Source organism: Schistocerca americana, chromosome 4, assembly GCF_021461395.2.
Source record: "Schistocerca americana isolate TAMUIC-IGC-003095 chromosome 4, iqSchAmer2.1, whole genome shotgun sequence".
Classification (NCBI taxonomy): domain Eukaryota; kingdom Metazoa; phylum Arthropoda; class Insecta; order Orthoptera; family Acrididae; genus Schistocerca; species Schistocerca americana.
In genome coordinates, this window is record NC_060122.1 from 319,566,248 (window position 1) to 319,583,780 (window position 17,533).

General features: G+C 42.6%; 1 protein-coding gene across 1 annotated transcript in view; it reads right to left on the minus strand.

Annotated features, from left to right (window-relative positions):
• Window positions 1–17,533, minus strand: part of LOC124613981 — a 199,194-nt gene that overhangs the window by 43,388 nt on the left and 138,273 nt on the right. Inside the window, exons 9-10 of the mRNA XM_047142768.1 lie at window positions 14,969–15,190; window positions 1,745–1,942 (exon numbers count right to left, since the gene is read on the minus strand). Of these exons, the coding sequence (XP_046998724.1) occupies window positions 1,745–1,942; window positions 14,969–15,190 (420 nt within the window). The remainder of the gene's footprint in view (window positions 1–1,744; window positions 1,943–14,968; window positions 15,191–17,533) is intronic.

Consider the following 17,533-nt stretch of genomic DNA (forward strand, 5'->3'; position numbering starts at 1 on the left):
TGTCTGCCATCGGGCTCCCCTAAATGGCAGGCAGCATCGCATAACAGTCACGCTATGAGGGAAACAAACCAACAGCCAAACAGGCGAAGACCTCCTTGCAGAGGTCTCCGCGACATATCCGGCCACGGATTCCTTCGCCGGGTTTCTATTGGCTCCAGCTCACTATATAGGCCCGGCCGGTCGAAGGCAGACCAGTCTGCGTCCGCTGCAGAGTCTCCGAGAAGATATCACCGAAGCCGCTGTACTGCACCGCCGATCGAAGTACAAGCCGACCGAGAGGAACCACATCTCCGGCTAGATCGACCGACACCCCCGGGATAACAAGGCCGCCCAGCAGTGTTAGTGACGTCACAGTAAGCGGCCCATAGCCGACGCAGCAGTCCACGGACACCTCCGTACAGACGCGCCTGATGCTAACGATCTTCTGTCCGTCGTACAGAAAGGAGCGAACTGTAATTCGAACCAACGACCAAATTATATATATTCTTGTAAACAGCATAAAGGTTCATAACGAAATACCGATTACATATAGGGGCAGGAATAGGTTCTAGAACTCCTCTGAAAAGTGTTTATCTTCAGTACCAGAATGAACATCAAATTGTCAGGTTTTCTAAATAGAAAAGCACTTTGTTAGTAACAGACAGCAATAATGAGACTTGCAGTTGTTGATTTCCATGTGGAAAAGGAAATAAGCTGTAGAGAGATTGAAAATGGTAAGTAAAGAGAGCCTCAGCCTTTTGCTCACATTCTTACATGTACTGCACTTGGTTGTTTTTCATTTCCTTACCTTTCATAACGTTTTTAATATTGTTTCAAGAAGTGTATCTTCAATAGCAGAGTGAACTTCAAATTGTCAGGCTTTTCTTAAAGGAAAGAGCAGTCCCTTAGTATCACAGTGCAAGACAGAATCTCGTGTTCAGTGATGTCTATGTTAAAAGGAGAATATTTGATATCTATCTTTTGTTTCCATTCCTTATTACTGGGGATACACTTGTAAAAATTCTTGAAAAGAGCTGTCACCATGAACATACGAGTAAATTCACAATAGTCATGTGTTTTATGAGATAAAGCGAGCTCTTGTTACCTTATTGTAAACGAAAGTTGTGAGGGTTTTGCTATGTCTGACAGTGTTTAAGATAATTTACTTTCAGTGTAATAGCTTGAAAATGTTAAGTCCTGCTGTCAGTTGGCATTTGTCACCACCTGTATGCGAGTTTTAAAGCTAAATAGTGTTCTGACAATTATCAAATAGTGGCAAAGTTCCTCAATCGATTAAACTTATTCCTGCCCGTATATGTAATCGGTATTTCGTTATGAACCTTTATGCTGTTTACAAGAATATATATAATTTGGTCTTTGGTTCGAATTATAGTTCGCTCCTTTCTGTACGACGGACAGAAGATCGTTAGAATCAGGCGCGTCTGTACGGAGGTGTCCGTGGACTGCTGCGTCGGCTATGGGCCGCTTACTGTGACGTCACTAACACTGCTGGGCGGCCTTGTTATCCCGGGGGTGTCGGATCGACGGACGTCTACATCTGTTGTACAGCCACCTATTGTATTTTAGAAGAAGTAACGTTCAATAAACTGTTGGAGAATACAACAGTTTCTTTATATGTGAAGAAAAATTTTGAAACCGCCTAATTTGATATTTCTGAAGGTAATCAAGTTTTTAATATTATTGTGTTTCATTATTTCCCGCGCCACGCCAGCCTGGCAGAGACGGTGAACGGAGGCCGGCGTACCGAGTATGAGCGGCAGCATCTCGTTGTAGGTGATGTGCTGCATCTGGGCGGCGATGATGCGGCGCGCCTCCTGGTAGAGGCGCTCATCGCTCCACGTGGGGTTCAGCTCCTGCAGGCGCGCCGCCAGCGCGTTGTGGTGGCGCACCCATACCAGGTGCATCGTGGTCAGGTGCAGGTTCTCGTTCGACCGCGGGTCCCCTGCACACGGGAACACACAACAGAGTGGTACAGCTGGCTAGAAAAGAACGTGTGCTGCGAGAATAAGACGACAACAGTTTTACAGAACAAGGAAAATCTCAGCTACAAAATACGAGGGCAGTTCAATAAGTAATGCAACACATTTCTTTTCTCGGCCAATTTTGGTTGAAAAAACCGGAAATTTCTTGTGGAATATTTTCAAACATTCCCGCTTCGTCTCGTATAGTTTCATTGACTTCCGACAGGTGGCAGCGCTGTACGGAGCTGTTAAAATGGCGTCTGTAACGGATGTGCGTTACAAACAACGGGCAGTGATCGAGTTCCTTTCGGCGGAAAACCAGGGCATCTCAGATATTCAAAGGCGCTTGCAGAATGTCTACGGTGATCTGGCAGTGGACAAAAGCACGGTGAGTCGTTGGGCAAAGCGTGTGTCATCATCGCCGCAAGGTCAAGCAAGACTGTCTGATCTCCCGCGTGCGGGCCGGCCGTGCACGGCTGTGACTCCTGCAATGGCGGAGCGTGCGAACACACTCGTTCGAGATGATCGACGGATCACCATCAAACAACTCAGTGCTCAACTTGACATCTCTGTTGGTAGTGCTGTCACAATTGTTCACCAGTTGGGATATTCAAAGGTTTGTTCCCGCTGGGTCCCTCGTTGTCTAACCGAACACCATAAAGAGCAAAGGAGAACCATCTGTGCGGAATTGCTTGCTCGTCATGTGGCTGAGGGTGACAATTTCTTGTCAAAGATTGTTACAGGTGATGAAACATGGGTTCATCACTTCGAACCTGAAACAAAACGGCAATCAATGGAGTGGCTTCACACCCACTCCCCTACCAAGAAAAAGTTTAAAGCCATACCCTCAGCCGGTAAAGTCATGGTTACAGTCTTCTGGGACGCTGAAGGGGTTATTCTGTTCGATGTCCTTCCCCATGGTCAAACGATCAACTCTGAAGTGTATTGTGCTACTCTTCAGAAATTGAAGAAACGACTTCAGCGTGTTGTTAGGCACAAAAATCTAATCGAACTTCTCCTTCTTCATGACAACGCAAAACCTCACACAAGTCTTCGCACCCGAGAGGAGCTCACAAAACTTCAGTGGACTGTTCCTCCTTATGCACCCTACAGACCCGTTCTCGCACCGTCGGATTTCCATATGTTTGGCCCAATGAAGGACGCAATCCGTGGGAGGCACTACGCGGATGATGAAGAAGTTATTGATGCAGTACGACGTCGGCTCCGACATCGACCAGTGGAATGGTACCGTGCAGGCATACAGGCCCTCATTTCAAGGTGGTGTAAGGCCATAGCATTGAATGGAGATTACGTTGAAAAGTAGTGTTGTGTAGCTAAAAGATTGGGGAATAACCTGGTGTATTTCAATGCTGAATAAAACAACCCCTGTTTCAGAAAAAAAAAGTGTTGCATTACTTATTGAACTGCCCTCGTATTTCAAACACAACAGACTGTAACCCAGGAGTGTCCAGCCCGCGACCCGCGGGTCGCATGCGGTCTACAGCAAGTGACATTGCGGCCCAACAGGAGAGCGTCTGCAAGACAGTCGGTATGGAAAATCCCTTTAGGTAAAGTTATGGTTGTTGTTGTTGTTGTGGTTTTCAGCCCTGAGACTGGTTTGATGCAGCTCTCCATGCTACTCTATCCTGTACAAGCTTCTTCATCTCCCAGTACATACTGCAGCCTACATCCTTCTGAATCTGCTTAGTGTATTCATCTCTTGGTCTCCCTCCACGCTGCCCTCCAATACTAAATTGGTAATCCCTTGATGCCTCAGAACATGTCCTACCAACCGATCCCTTCTTCTAGTCAAGTTGTGCCACAAACCCCTATTCTCACCAATCCTATTCAATACCTCTTCATTAGTTATATGATCTACCCATCTAATCTTCACCATTCTTCTGTAGCACCACATTTCGAAAGCTTCTATTCTCTTCTTGTCTAAACTATTTATCGTCCACGTTTCACTTCCATACATGGCTACACTCCATACAAATACTTTCAGAAACGACTTCCTGACGCTTGAATCTATACTCGATGTTAACAAATTTCTCTTCTTCAGAAACGCTTTCCTTGCCATTGCCAGTCTACATTTTATATCCTCTCTGCTTCGACCATCATCAGTTATTTTGCTCCCCAAATAGCAAAACTCGTTTACTGCTTTAAGCGTCTTATTTCCTAATCTAATACTCTCAGCATCACCCGATTTAATTCGACTACATTCCATTATCGTCGTTTTGCTTTTGTTGATGTTATATCCTCCTTTCAAGACACTGTCCATTCCGTTCAGCTGCTCTTCTAGGTCCTTTGTCGTCTCTGACAGAATTACAGTGTCATCGGCGAACCTCAAAGTTTTTATTTCTTCTCCATGGATTTTAATACCTACTCCGACGAATTTTTCTTTTGTTTCCTTTACTGCTTGCTCAATATACAGATTGAATAACATTGGGGAGAGGCTACAACCCTATCACACTCGATGCTATTCTCTCACTGGCCGTCCCTAATTTTTTTCCTTTTTTTTGTTTTTGCTCAGCGGTTGTTGTTAATATTAAATATATTATGTTGGCAAATAAAACTGGTATTTTCCGATGTCGCCCAGGTAATCTGAAGAAGTTAATCAACTTTCAACTTTCAAACTGAGGTTACACTGTGCAAAAAATGTAAAAAAATATATTTTTTCCACAACAACGAAAGGATAATCTGAATCTAGGCCCAACTGGGGATGCGCGATATTGACAAATCATCGATACCGATTCATTATCGACGTCTAAACATCGATGGTCGATAATACTTGACACCAGAAGATCTATGTTAAATCAAGAAATTATAGACTACCGTAAAAAGTAACATACATGTATATCCAATATCATATTTATTAAATAATAAATACAAGAGTGATTATTTCATATCCCACAGCTCTTTGTCTGCAGACTATTACAATTACATTTTTGAGAGCCTTTTCAAGCCCCCGTGGAGTTTGTAACATACAGTATGTGTACGTGTCCTTGCCTAATGTTGTTTCTGCTGTTTCACCCCTACAAATGATTAATATGATCCTGCCGTTGACAGCCTACACCTAGGGATTTCCATAAAACGAAGTATCGTGTTGTAGTGTTACTTTACTTCAGTTTAGCACATCAAACCAGGCATTCCTATCGGGATACTACTAGAATGAATCATAATATGGGTCCCGTAAACTAGTTTTCCAAAAAACACGTGCAAAATTTATATTAACATATCGGATTCTACCCTATCTGTAATTTCCATATTGACAACACATGTGTTCTAAAGAAAGTCGACCACCCTCACCCCCTCCCGCTCCCTGCTATTAGGCGGACACAAAGTTGACTGATACAGATTAGCGGTGAGAATCAGAAGACCTACACCCTGACTGGCACTGTCAGAAGAAGCTCAGTAGACAAGCAAATGGAACTGCAGACATTAACTGTTAGTGTTTCCCTATCTGCCAAACCGAAGTGCACATATCGCCTAATGAAGTACAGACAGCAGTTCTATTACACCGATGATCTGCTCGTTGGGGCGTGAAATTAATGTACGTGGTGTACCTGTAATTTTCTGCCTACAAAATGTATGCGATATGCCGTCCACAAACTCTTAGGGCTCAAATCACCTTAGTAAAAGAAAGAAACGAATCAGTATTAATGTTTGTTCACTAGCCACAAACAGAAATTCGACTCAAGTATTTTTCTGTAAAGAAGACTACACACAGAAGTAAATGGTCGTCACTTGAGTAAAAAGAATAACAACTGTGTCAGAGAAAAACTTCACACGCTGCCTGTGTCGAAAGCAACTGTTTGCAAAATTTAAGTCCCAGATTCTCCACTGTGGTTCTCGTCAGTGGAGTCTCTAGGTCGACCCCTGGAGGAAACTGTCTTCGATCGATCCAGACAAGGAAGTGTCCTTGTTCAATCCACTGAGTGATGTGCCCTATCCACAACATACCCCGCTCCCTCCTAGACACGATGCGTCTACGTTCTCGCTCACGCGACGAATCCCAGTGGCCGTCACAAAAACATTGCCTCCCACTACACGGGTCCTGTCAGACAATCACCTGAATCTCATACTCCTTTCAGAAAGTTTCCATTACCCCTCCTATATCCTTAGCACTCCGCCAATCAAAAACGCGTCTCTGCTTGTCGGTGGAAGCTTGTCCTGGCACTTTCCATGAGAAGATTTGTCAGGGGACAGCTCTCGACCATCGTTTGCGCCCCTCCGCATCCCTTCACGCTGCAAGGACGTCTTTTCGTTTTTCGCTTTGTTCAGCCCCCAGGCATACTATTCGGAAATTCTTTTCCTCCCACCAGAGAGCAACCTTCCACCCACTCTGTCCACCCTACATGGGTTCTGCGGCCTCCAGCAATGCAAACCACTGCTTCCACTCTCTGCTCTCCCTCAGGGCTGTAAATGTCCGCCCCTGTAGTAGACGGCAAGTCTCTTCCTAGCCCCTCTCTATCTGCTAACAGGATTTCAGGAACGCATGGGCCACTTCGCCCTTTCCGTCAGTGCTTAGCTGTAATTAACTCCCAGACATGCAGTACTACATAAATTATTAGTACATGGTGGTAGTCAGTATCAGTCAATGGAATGACCAATAATCCGACAGTGCACTGTAAACTGTGATCGAAAATGAATAAAAAATTTAAAAGAATATTGCTTGTGTGGTGACAAAATCTTGCTGCCTTACAACGTTTCTCATTCAGTCTGTTGCATTGTTTACATTTACTACGTCCTGATTTTCAAAACACTTTTTCGGAAGCTGACGGTGAGGCTATACAGCTCAAATATCTAAATGTAGTTTTTTGTAGCTTTGAATAGGTAGTGCCAATGACATCATCTCGTACATCTAACCGAACTTGTTTACGGTCTAGAAGGCAGTCTTTCACATAATAACTGAACTGTGATGGTAGTTCAGTTTCTGCTCTAATCCACAAATGATAGTTTTCTTACCCTATTTTGTAATGTTAACCCCATATATGAAATTTAGTTTTTCTGTTTTCCTAATCTTTAAAATGACTGTAGGATCGGGTAACGTTGGTACAGCTAATATAGTAACATGTTCCGTTGGTAGCAAGAGTTTAATTTACGTTATGATGTTACTACTTCGATTAGCTCAAATGTGGTATCATGCCAGATATTTTGAGATTGAACATACTAGTTATTGGCATAACTCTACTGCATTTCTACGCAAATTCATGAGTAGCCACTTCTATATCTCGCACAACGCCACAACATCTGCCACATTTACAATATCTGCAGCTGTTGATGGGTCGTGTACTAGCATGGCAGTTAATGATATTATTAGTTTCTGCACGCAACAGCAAAAATCTTGCACTCAGATAAAACTTTGAGTACCATCTAGTGGGTAATTCTAGAATTAGTCTGAAGTCCCATGATTTTCTTAGCTCATCATTTACTACTACACTTCGTTTGAACCGTTCTTAAATCTTTTTTACTGCAGTAACCAGCTCAGGTAGTTTGTCAGTCTCTACAATAGACTTTTTGCTACCGAACTGAACATGTGGGTACAGTGCGTCAATGTGTGACTTTTTGTTCCAAACGATATTTCTACTCCTTAAACTATATTTGTTCCTGCATCAGTCGCCACTGTCAGTATTTTACTGGCATTTATTTCCTATTCGCTGCCAAGTCTGTAATAACCTGAGTGTAATGCTGTCAATAACAAATAGTTTACTTACTTTTCTTCAAGAACCAGTCTGGAAACCAAACTATTGAGATAAGCTAAAGCTGATACGCGCTGCTGTAGTATGAGTCACAATGTATACATCAGACAAGACGTCCGCAACAGAATTCAGGGTACGTTCAGTTAGAAGCGCTGTCGGAAAATTACAGTCTTCTTAAAATACTAGTATAATATAAATGATTTAATTTAAGGGATCTATGTTTCAGTATCTTCAAGAGAGGTATTACATCACTGCTACCGGAATATTATATAGGAATTAAAAAGAAAAATACGTCTCTTCGCAGAGAATAAAAAATTAACATCTTCAAGGAAGACATGGATGCGATATTAAGAGATTGTCAGAGAACACTTTCCAGTAACGAAAGACCTGCTACCGGCAAGTGATCCGCTACTCGTCCTTCGGACCAGACGTGTTCACACGCTTCTGTGCGGAAGGGGATATGTGAAGAAAACTGAACTGCTGGGAACGCCCTATGTAATACAAGTCACGTATCCCAAACCGGCGACTATGCGGCCGAAATTTTACGGTAGGATGACATGCGAGAGCGAAAATGCAAACATACAACTCTTACGTAGATTACATCTTTGAAGCCGCATTTAACTGGACTAATAGCCGTATAAAGGATATACACTCGAATTTTATCCCCCACGGGGAATAAATTACCTCCTCTGTTATTCTCTAACGTCTGTGTTTGAAAAGATATGTTTGGCATCTCTTCGTCTGTCAAGCAACAGAGCTTATGGTTCGTTGCAGTTCCAGTTTTGCTAGCGGAGATCCCATTCATTTTACCTACAATTCGTTCCAGTAATCTGTAATCATTCACTCTAAGCTCCAGAAGTACAACTGCCGTCGTGTGTTCACGTTTCTCATTCTACCTCTTTGTATAGAACCAACAAACAATCTTAAAAAATCTTGGATTCTGGTGTTAATTGCTCCGCCGTAATATCTACTACTCACTGCAGCCCATTGCATCAACTGCTGCAGCAGCTTCACACAAAAGATATTACGTATCATGAGAGTGTATGTAGACGTTCTCAATGTTATCAGGACTCTGGTGGCTAGTCAACTGTTAGAGTGCTTTACAGGTAACAAAATAGGTGAGAGGTAGGCGAGGCGCACAGTACCGCCGAGTACTGCAATTGTACCATGTGATGCACCAGGCAAAAGGGTCATTCTACCGCTTTTCTCTGTCTCGAGTGCCTTGGGATACGATGTGACCATTCAGTGATACTGTACCGTGCTGTTTGCATTGATGACAGAGGAAAAGAAAAAAAATGAAAACAAATATTATACAACCGATCGAGGGCGACGGTATTCTGCGGATGCCTATCTCACGAGAGAAAGAGGGAGAGAGAGAGAGAGAGAGATAGAGAGAGAGAGAGAGAGAGAGAGAGAGAGAGAGAGAGTCAGAAGGCATGACGCTCCCACTGAGTTATGTACACGGTACTCTCATTAAGTTTACATTACCTCCAAAACATGGTTATCTATAAACCGATTTTACAGTTTCGCTTCCTACTGACGATGTAAACTGTCCAGCATCGTTTGCAATCTGGGCTTCTAGCTGCCGGATTTCTGCTTCCAAATCGGCTTATGGCTCTATACAAATGCTTTACAACTTGTGAGGCGTGATCGGATTATCATGTTGCAAAATTATATTATTCTGGTCGCGAAACGACTTTCGGTTTCTTAGGCCAACATCAGGTGACAATCGAATGCCGCAAACGCAGATAAAATGACTTGCGAATTACGCTGATGCTACTTACACAGAAGATACAGAAGATACACAAGTGATGACATGTGGAGTGTTCACAACATTGTGAAACTTTACACACTGCTAAGAAAATCAGGAGGATGATCCTGTTGGAAACACTTGAAATCAGTCACAGATTGCTAGTTTACTATTAAATGACTAAATTACTTCCTTTTTGCCCTCTAGTAAATAAAGTTTTAGTTAGATTACATCTCTTCATTCAACCATACTTTTATCTGTTGTTAAATGTAACACTAACCACATAAAGAAGTTTATTTTTTATTTTTAGCTGAATGTAATTATTTCTATTGTGACACAAAATGTAATACAGTACTTCCCCTTTGTAAACACTCTATATGTGATAATTATTGTAGAAGGTAAAAATCGATTCGTGCCAAAATAAATATCATTCTGCAAAACATAAGGAAAAATTGCCTACTTAATATTATTATTTTTCATTTCCTTTGTTGAATTGACGAGAAGCATCTTTTGAAATGTAAAGATACAAGAATATTAATTGAATAAGCAAAATCAGACTGCTTAGTAAAATCCCAGTATCCTGCTTAGCAAGTTAATTTGTAAATTGCTATATCCAATATAGCTTTTAGTTAGAAAGACTCTCATAAACAATCAATGGATGATGTCAGAGTATCCAATAATTGTACGTTCATGATTTAGAATATGTCTTTACTCGTTAGGAAGTTTTCTGGTCGTTCCGAGGTTACCGTTTCACATCTTCTCCACAGCACGCGTGTTCTATGTTGATAAAAACAGTTTCTGACAGACTCATTGATATGAATGAAATTTTTAAATATCTTTTATTGTACAACGTTTTCTTTCTCCTCTTCTTCTCCTTCTTATTCTTCTCCTTCTGTTTCTTCCTCTTTCATCATGGTTTAGGTCATACGCCTGTTCCGCCCACTAAGTATCTAGCCATATTTTTCTGGGTCTTCCTACGGATCCTGTACCTATAGGTCTGAAATTTAAGGCTTATTTTGGAATTCTCGTATCTGGAATTTTTAGTGGATGTTCTAGCCATCTCCGTCGATTAAATTTGTTGAAGGAAGGGGACAAAATAATGAGAAAGGTGTATGCACAGTGGGTTCCATGGGATCTGACACAAGCCAGAAGGAAGGCGGAGTTGAAGTGTCGGTGAGTATTTGAAATGAAGAATGAAGATCCAGATGTTTTGCAGACACTAGTGACTGGTGGTGAATCATGGTGTAACTACCATTAAGGGGTCCCATCGATAGTGTGTAGGGAAGGGGGTCGGGGCTAGACCAGGGGGTTGTACTGTGACATTTTTGGATATACAAATCCGTGCCAACCACTAACACTGCGCTCAAACGTCAAATAGATATACTTCAACAACTTTCTACCACTGGTCTTGTAAATTCATTATGAACACCTGCTATCCTGTGTTTCAATGGCTACAGTGTTAGTGAATTAGCAATCAATCATAATACACTGGTACATCGTATTCTGGTAGATATATTGAATTATCGTCAAACAACACCTCTACCGTGCGTAATGCGGTGTAATATTCACTGCTCGTATCACAAGAATCTAGTGAACAAATCGTATAGGCCGGTTATAGCAGATCAGTATTGACCACTATTGGTGGGTAGTGTTGTTCCTTGTCTTACACACTTCACTGCTTTTTATCTACGTGAGTAAACGAATTTCAGTAACGGCGGATAAAACTCTACAAGATGCCTTTTGACGTGAGATTCATTCTATTCGAAGATCGTGTCAATTGATGCAGCTGTATTATCACATTGCTGCACTTACGGCCAAGTCGTGCCGACTTCAAATATAGTGCGAATTTGTACTATCACTGTCGGAGCGACAGGCTAACCCTGTACGGACTGCTTTTCTATCAGAAGATCGCAGGACCTTGCAGTGCGATCGCGCCTCCAGTCGAATTATTACAGTAACCATGGTTTCTTTGACTTTAGCTGTGGTGTCACCGCCAGACACCACACTTGCTAGGTGGTAGTCTTTAAATCGGCCGCGGTCCGTTAGTGTACGTCGGATCCGCGTGTCGCCACTATCAGTGATTGCAGACCGAGCGCCGCCACACGGCAGGTCTAGAGAGACTTCCTAGCTCTAGCCCCAGTTGTACAGCCGACTTTGCTAGCGATGGTTCACTGACAAAATACGCTCTCATTTGCCGAGACGATAGTTTAGCATAGCCTTCAGCTACGTCATTTGCTACGACCTAGCAAGGCGCCATATTCAGTTAGTATTGATATTGTGAATCATGTACCGTCAAGACCGACGTTCATCATTAATGGATTAAAGTTAAGTATTCCACCAGCTACGTCCGTTTTCCTAAATTCCAATTTCCTTGCCCCGTTCCAGACCTCACGCCAGCCTGCGTGAGCTAAAACGCGTGCCTTTCGGCCTCCTCTAGTAACACGGTGTTGGCTCTCCTGTCAACCACAACATAAGCTATAGTTCTGCTTAAAGTTCTTGATTTTATTTAGACGATTATGGCGCTCTGACATATACTCAATTCGTCTAAACACCTGGAAAAACAGTACTCATTTAGAGCATATATCCCAAGCTCCTGTTTTATCTCTTCGTTTAGTAGTCTGCCTAATCTTGTCCAACCCTTCATTATTCTTAGAAATTTCATTTTTCCCCTTGATTCCTTCTAGAGGACTATAGTGAGGATTCTTGCGAGTCACTTTTCAGCCTGAGAGCTATGCAGGTGGAAGCCTTAAGCTCCTGGCTGGGTCACCAAAGCCAGACAGGTCGAAGGGATGGGACTAGAGGAAGGGCAATCCACAACAAGGCCCCTGAAGGCTTCATATTAGACCCAATGATGAGCATATTCAGCCCAGTTGCCATTCGTTTGATTATTGCCACGAAATGATTTGGAATAATATCATCACATTTTTAGCGCTAAAAACAAGGAAACCATATAAAACAGTCCACCTAATACCGACAGACATACAAAGAACACAGACATCTTGTGTTATAACCTTCCTTTAAAAAAATTTATGCTACTGAGGTTTACCACAACTTAAAAACCAGCTGCGTGTATTCACAGTTCCCGAGGTACAGTTGCAAACTGAAAGCTGCTGCCATCACCTACATTTATTTACACCTACCTACATTTATTTAAAGCCTAATGCTCAGTACTAACGATACTACTTTCTGTCATAAAATCTTTGAGAAGCGCCTGTCTAGTCCTAACCTATTCTAATATAAAACTACCTCTACGCTGCAACCTAAACGTAAATAGCATATGAAAATCCTATGTCACTAGGTAAAATATATTGATGGTTGCTTCTTAAGGAGGATATCGCTAAAGTGTGCCCAGAAATTCCCTTCAGACACTTCCATCCTCTCATTTAAGACACCGAAGCACATTTTTTAAGGTAGGTTATAACTCAGGAAGTCTGTTGGTTGGTTGGTTGTTTCGGGGAAGGAGACCAGACGGCGAAGTCATCGGTCTCATCGGATTAGGGAAGGACGGGGAAGGGATTCGGCCGTGCCCTTTGAAAGGAACCATCCCGACATTTGCCTGGAGCGATTTAGGGAAATCACGGAAAACCTAAATCAGGATGGCCGGACGCGGGATTGAACCGTCGTCCTCCCGAATGCGAGTCCAGTGTCTAACCACTGCGCCACCTCGCTCGGTCAGGAAGTTTGTATTCCTTATATGTCTGTCGGTATAAAGTGGATTGTTTTATTTGGTTTCCTTGTTTTTAGCACCCGAAAATGGGATAATGCTGTCCCGAAGCAAGTCGTGGCAATAATCACATGATTGACAACTGGGCTGAATATCCTCGATATTGCTTGAATAACAGTTGTATTACGGCTTCACGTCAGTTAATCATATTAGACGGCTTTTAGGAAGGCTCAGACATGAGGCAGGAAAGGCACCTAGATATGGCGAAGTTAGTCTTCCTAGGGAATAATAACACAGAGGAAAAATTAAACAGCTGCTGCCTTATAGTTAGATTGGCTTACCAAAGGCTAGAGGAAGTAAACCGTCATCAAAAGTTGCTGTCAAGTCATGAGGTCAAAAGGTGGCAGCCTCACCCCAAGTCTAGCCGGACCACGGTGTGGTTTCCTACGTCGGTAACCTTAGTTTACTCATAATCTTCAAAGAACACAGCCAGACACAATGAAGCAGAAATTTTCTGACGTACGTACGGAAGTCGTACATTCTGATCATTAAAAACTAGCAGACTGTCACGGCTTCGCGTGGTTAACACTAAGTATCTGTGGCTAGATAAATTGTATGGCGTAGCAGCAACAAATCATATATACAAACCTTCGTCGTGAAGAAAAATTCGCGCACTCGGACTTCAGAGCACAATTCTTCATATGATAGCAATACGAAAATGTCTCTCACAAAATTTCGTCCTGCGCATATTTCCGACGGTAAATGGACTTTGTAGATCGACAATCTGGTAACATTGTACTCATATGTACTGTAACAACCTGCGTCATCTTATACCTATGGTTCTGTGCAGTTGATGCAGCGGCTAGCGTTTTCAGCTAGCACGCAGGAGGTCAAGGGTTCGATTATGAGTCGAGGCATATTTGGTTTCACTTCCTAAATGTAGTCTGGTGTCTTAATCGTCGCATAGCAATTACAGTGTGTCCTCTACAAAACAGTTTCATTTGCATACGATGAACATAGAAATGGAACTACGATAATTTTCACTGGTCAGCCTTATGTAGGTCGTGGACGCGAATTGTTTCACACCACTGCGTCTACTAGTTTCCAAACCTGTTTTCTGTGTATCCTAGTCCAATGGTCCCATCGATTAGCCCCAACTATTATCCTTGTCACGTTCAGGTCCGTTACACTTCGTTATAGCCTTACGTCACCAGTCGGGCTAGCAATGTGCTCTGCAAATAATTTCCAAAGATGTACTACGAAAATGTCAGGTACATGTGGCTTAAGAAAAGGTTTATACCATAGTACTATACGGCGGAATGAAACAGGCAAATAAAAACAAACACGCCTAGACCCAGAATCGAATTCTCGACCTCCTGCATGCTAACCAAAAATGCTATCCACTGCACCATCTGCAAAGCACTCGTGCTGTCCGCTGACAGAGGTAGTTACCGTACATGTGAGTACAGTGTTCCCAGATCGCCAGTCCTTAACGTCCATTTACTGCAGGAAATATGCGCAGGACGAAATTTTGAGAGAGACATTTTTGTATTGCTAGTATGCAATGAAGTCCGAGGGCGCGAATTTTTCTTCACCCTGTACATTAGTGAAACCTGTGTGTACATCCCTACAGCAGTTCCTGAAATTACAGACTGAAAAATGCGGTTGAGAGCTTTAATTCATAATATGCGTAGATATTAAGAGAGCACTGAAGACCTCATTTCATTGTGCTGAATAAATTGCAACAGCTGACACTCCGACGCTGGCTAGCAAAATCGATTCAGAAGTAACACGTAACCCCATCAACAGCGCAAAACGGCTACCGTATTTCGGTTGCCTTCTTGCGGAAGCTGCGTGGACTGTAAGCGCTGTGCCTGAGCACGTGACTCACCGGCTGCGAAGCAGTACTGGCCCTTGGCATTGGCCACCTCCCTGTTGCAGCCGTCGTTGGGGTCCGTGGAGATGGGCAGCAGCTCGCGGCCGTCAGGGCTGAAGGAGACCCTCATCTGGCCCCCGACGAACGAGCGCAGGCTGTTGGCCAGATCCGCCTGGTTGCCGTACACCACGGAGCCGTCCAGGTAGGCGCTCACCTGCGTCATCTGCTCTCGCGGACCTGTGGGAACAAGTGGCGGATGGAAGTCACGACTTGGAACAAAAGCGTTCCACGACCTGGAGATTGTCGTGGATAAGGAACGAGCAGTCGAGGATCTCAGCAGAGGCATCCTCAGGAGTAACTGGGAACACAGTATGTGATATTATTTGTAGTTTCATAAAACATACATTTCGACAGGTTCGTCGTGTATTTACTCTGTAATTATCGAACTTGAAAAACCATAAAGCACCAGGATCAGAATGCATAACTGCAGAATTAGTTAAAAATGGAGGACAGAAGTTGGTGGAAGTAGTTCACAAAGTGATAACTAAAGTATGGAACTCAGAGATGATACCTGAAGAGTGGCAGGAGTCGATTCTGATCCCAATTTTTAAGAAGGGCGGCAAAATGGATTGTAGTAATTATAGAGGGATATCGCTATTACCAGTATGTTTCAAAATTTTGTCGAATATTCTGCTAAGCAGGCTTACACCATATGCAGATGAAATTGCGGGGGATTACCAAGCTGGCTTTCGGAGGAACAGATCAACTATAGACCAAATATTCACCCTGCGTCAAATTTTGGGAAAGAAATGGGAATACAATAAACCAGTTCATAATCTTTTAATAGATTTTACAAAAGCATATGATTCAGTATTGCAATCAAAATTGTACAGAATTCTTTTGGAACTTGGAATACCAAAGAAGTATGTTAGACTTATAGAAGCGAGTTTGAAAAACACAAAAGGTAGAGTACGCGTGGGGAAATTGGAGTCAGAAGAATTTATAATAAAGAACGGGGAGATGCCCTGTCTCCGCTACTTTTTAATTTAGTCCTAGAATATATTGTACGAATGGCAGCAGATAATTCAGAAGGTGTGGAGTTAAATGGAAATATTAAGATATTAGGGTATGCAGATGATCTAAACATCATTAGCGATAGGAAAGAATCTGTAACAGCAAATGCGAATGCGTTAATCAAGGCTAGTGAAGATGTAGATCTAAGGATAAGTGAAGACAAAACTAAATACCTGGTTACTACTAGAATGCCAACAGCAGTAGATCAGGAAATGTTAAGAGTTGGAGACATGCAGTTTGAAAAAAATGAACACATTTAAGTATCTAGGCGTGGACATCACTTCAAGAAATGAGAGTGAATCCGAACTGAAGGAGAGATTACGGGCGGGAAATGCGTGTTACTTCTCACTTAATAGATTACTTTCATCACGGATATTGTTTAGGAATTTAAAGATTAGAATATACAAAACTATTATTCTACCAGTTATGCTGTATGGGTGTGAGACTTGGTCTCTCACTGTGCAAAATGAAAAGCCGTTTCGAGTATTTGAAAACAAAATTTTTCGGAGCAAAAAGGGCTGACATTAGCGGAGAGTGGCGAAAACTGCATAACGAAGAGGTTCACGAACTCTGTTCAAGCCCTGACATAATCGGCATTATTAAATCACGTAGGCTGTGATGGGCGGGTCACGCAACTCGAATGGATGAGGGCAGGGCAGCGCGCAGAGTACTGGTAGGGCACTTAGAGGGAAAACGTCCTGTGGGGAGACCGAGGCGTAGATGGGAGGACAATGTGAAGGCTGATTTGAGGAGCCTAGGTACTGAAGGTGAATGGAAGGAAATAGCCCAAGACAGAGACAGATGGCGAAAATACGTTGCTGCGGTAATGGACTACCGAGTGTCCGGTATGACCAGTGCGTGTGTGTGTGTGTGTGTGTGTGTAAAACTATGTCTTTTAAGAATAGTATACAAGGGCTGCAGCCATTCTCAAAAGTCCAACCTTCTAATATTTATAAAAATATGCAGCTATAACCTGACATTATGAGTAAGACCACATATTTAATACATTTGTATTTTTCTTTTAAAGGAATTTCTCGGATAACTATAAGGGCCACTTAAATGAAAACGAGACAGATAAGGCAAAAAAAAAAAAAAACATTGTTGTTCCGTGATATAGATTTGGATGCTGGACTGTGACTAATTAATAACCAGTAGAAAAAGGATACCAACAACCGTAATTGTTCCTAACCTTTTTTATTATTTAAGCAACCAGTTTCACCACTTCATTAGCGTCATCTTAAGGCTCCTATTCCAAAAACGAACCGAGACATTCAAACTTTGGCGCACATAGAACAGGTACCACATACTGGACAGGTCTCCGTGGACTTCCATTTATACGACATGCACACTCCAAAAGCACGACAAAAGCTGTCATTTGGTGTGTACACGTCGAACAAATAGAAGTCCATGGTATCCAGTTCAACATATAGTACCTGCTCTACGTGCGCCAAAGTTTGGATGTGTCCAACCGCTTTTCGCATTGGGGCGGTTCTGAAGAAACGTCGA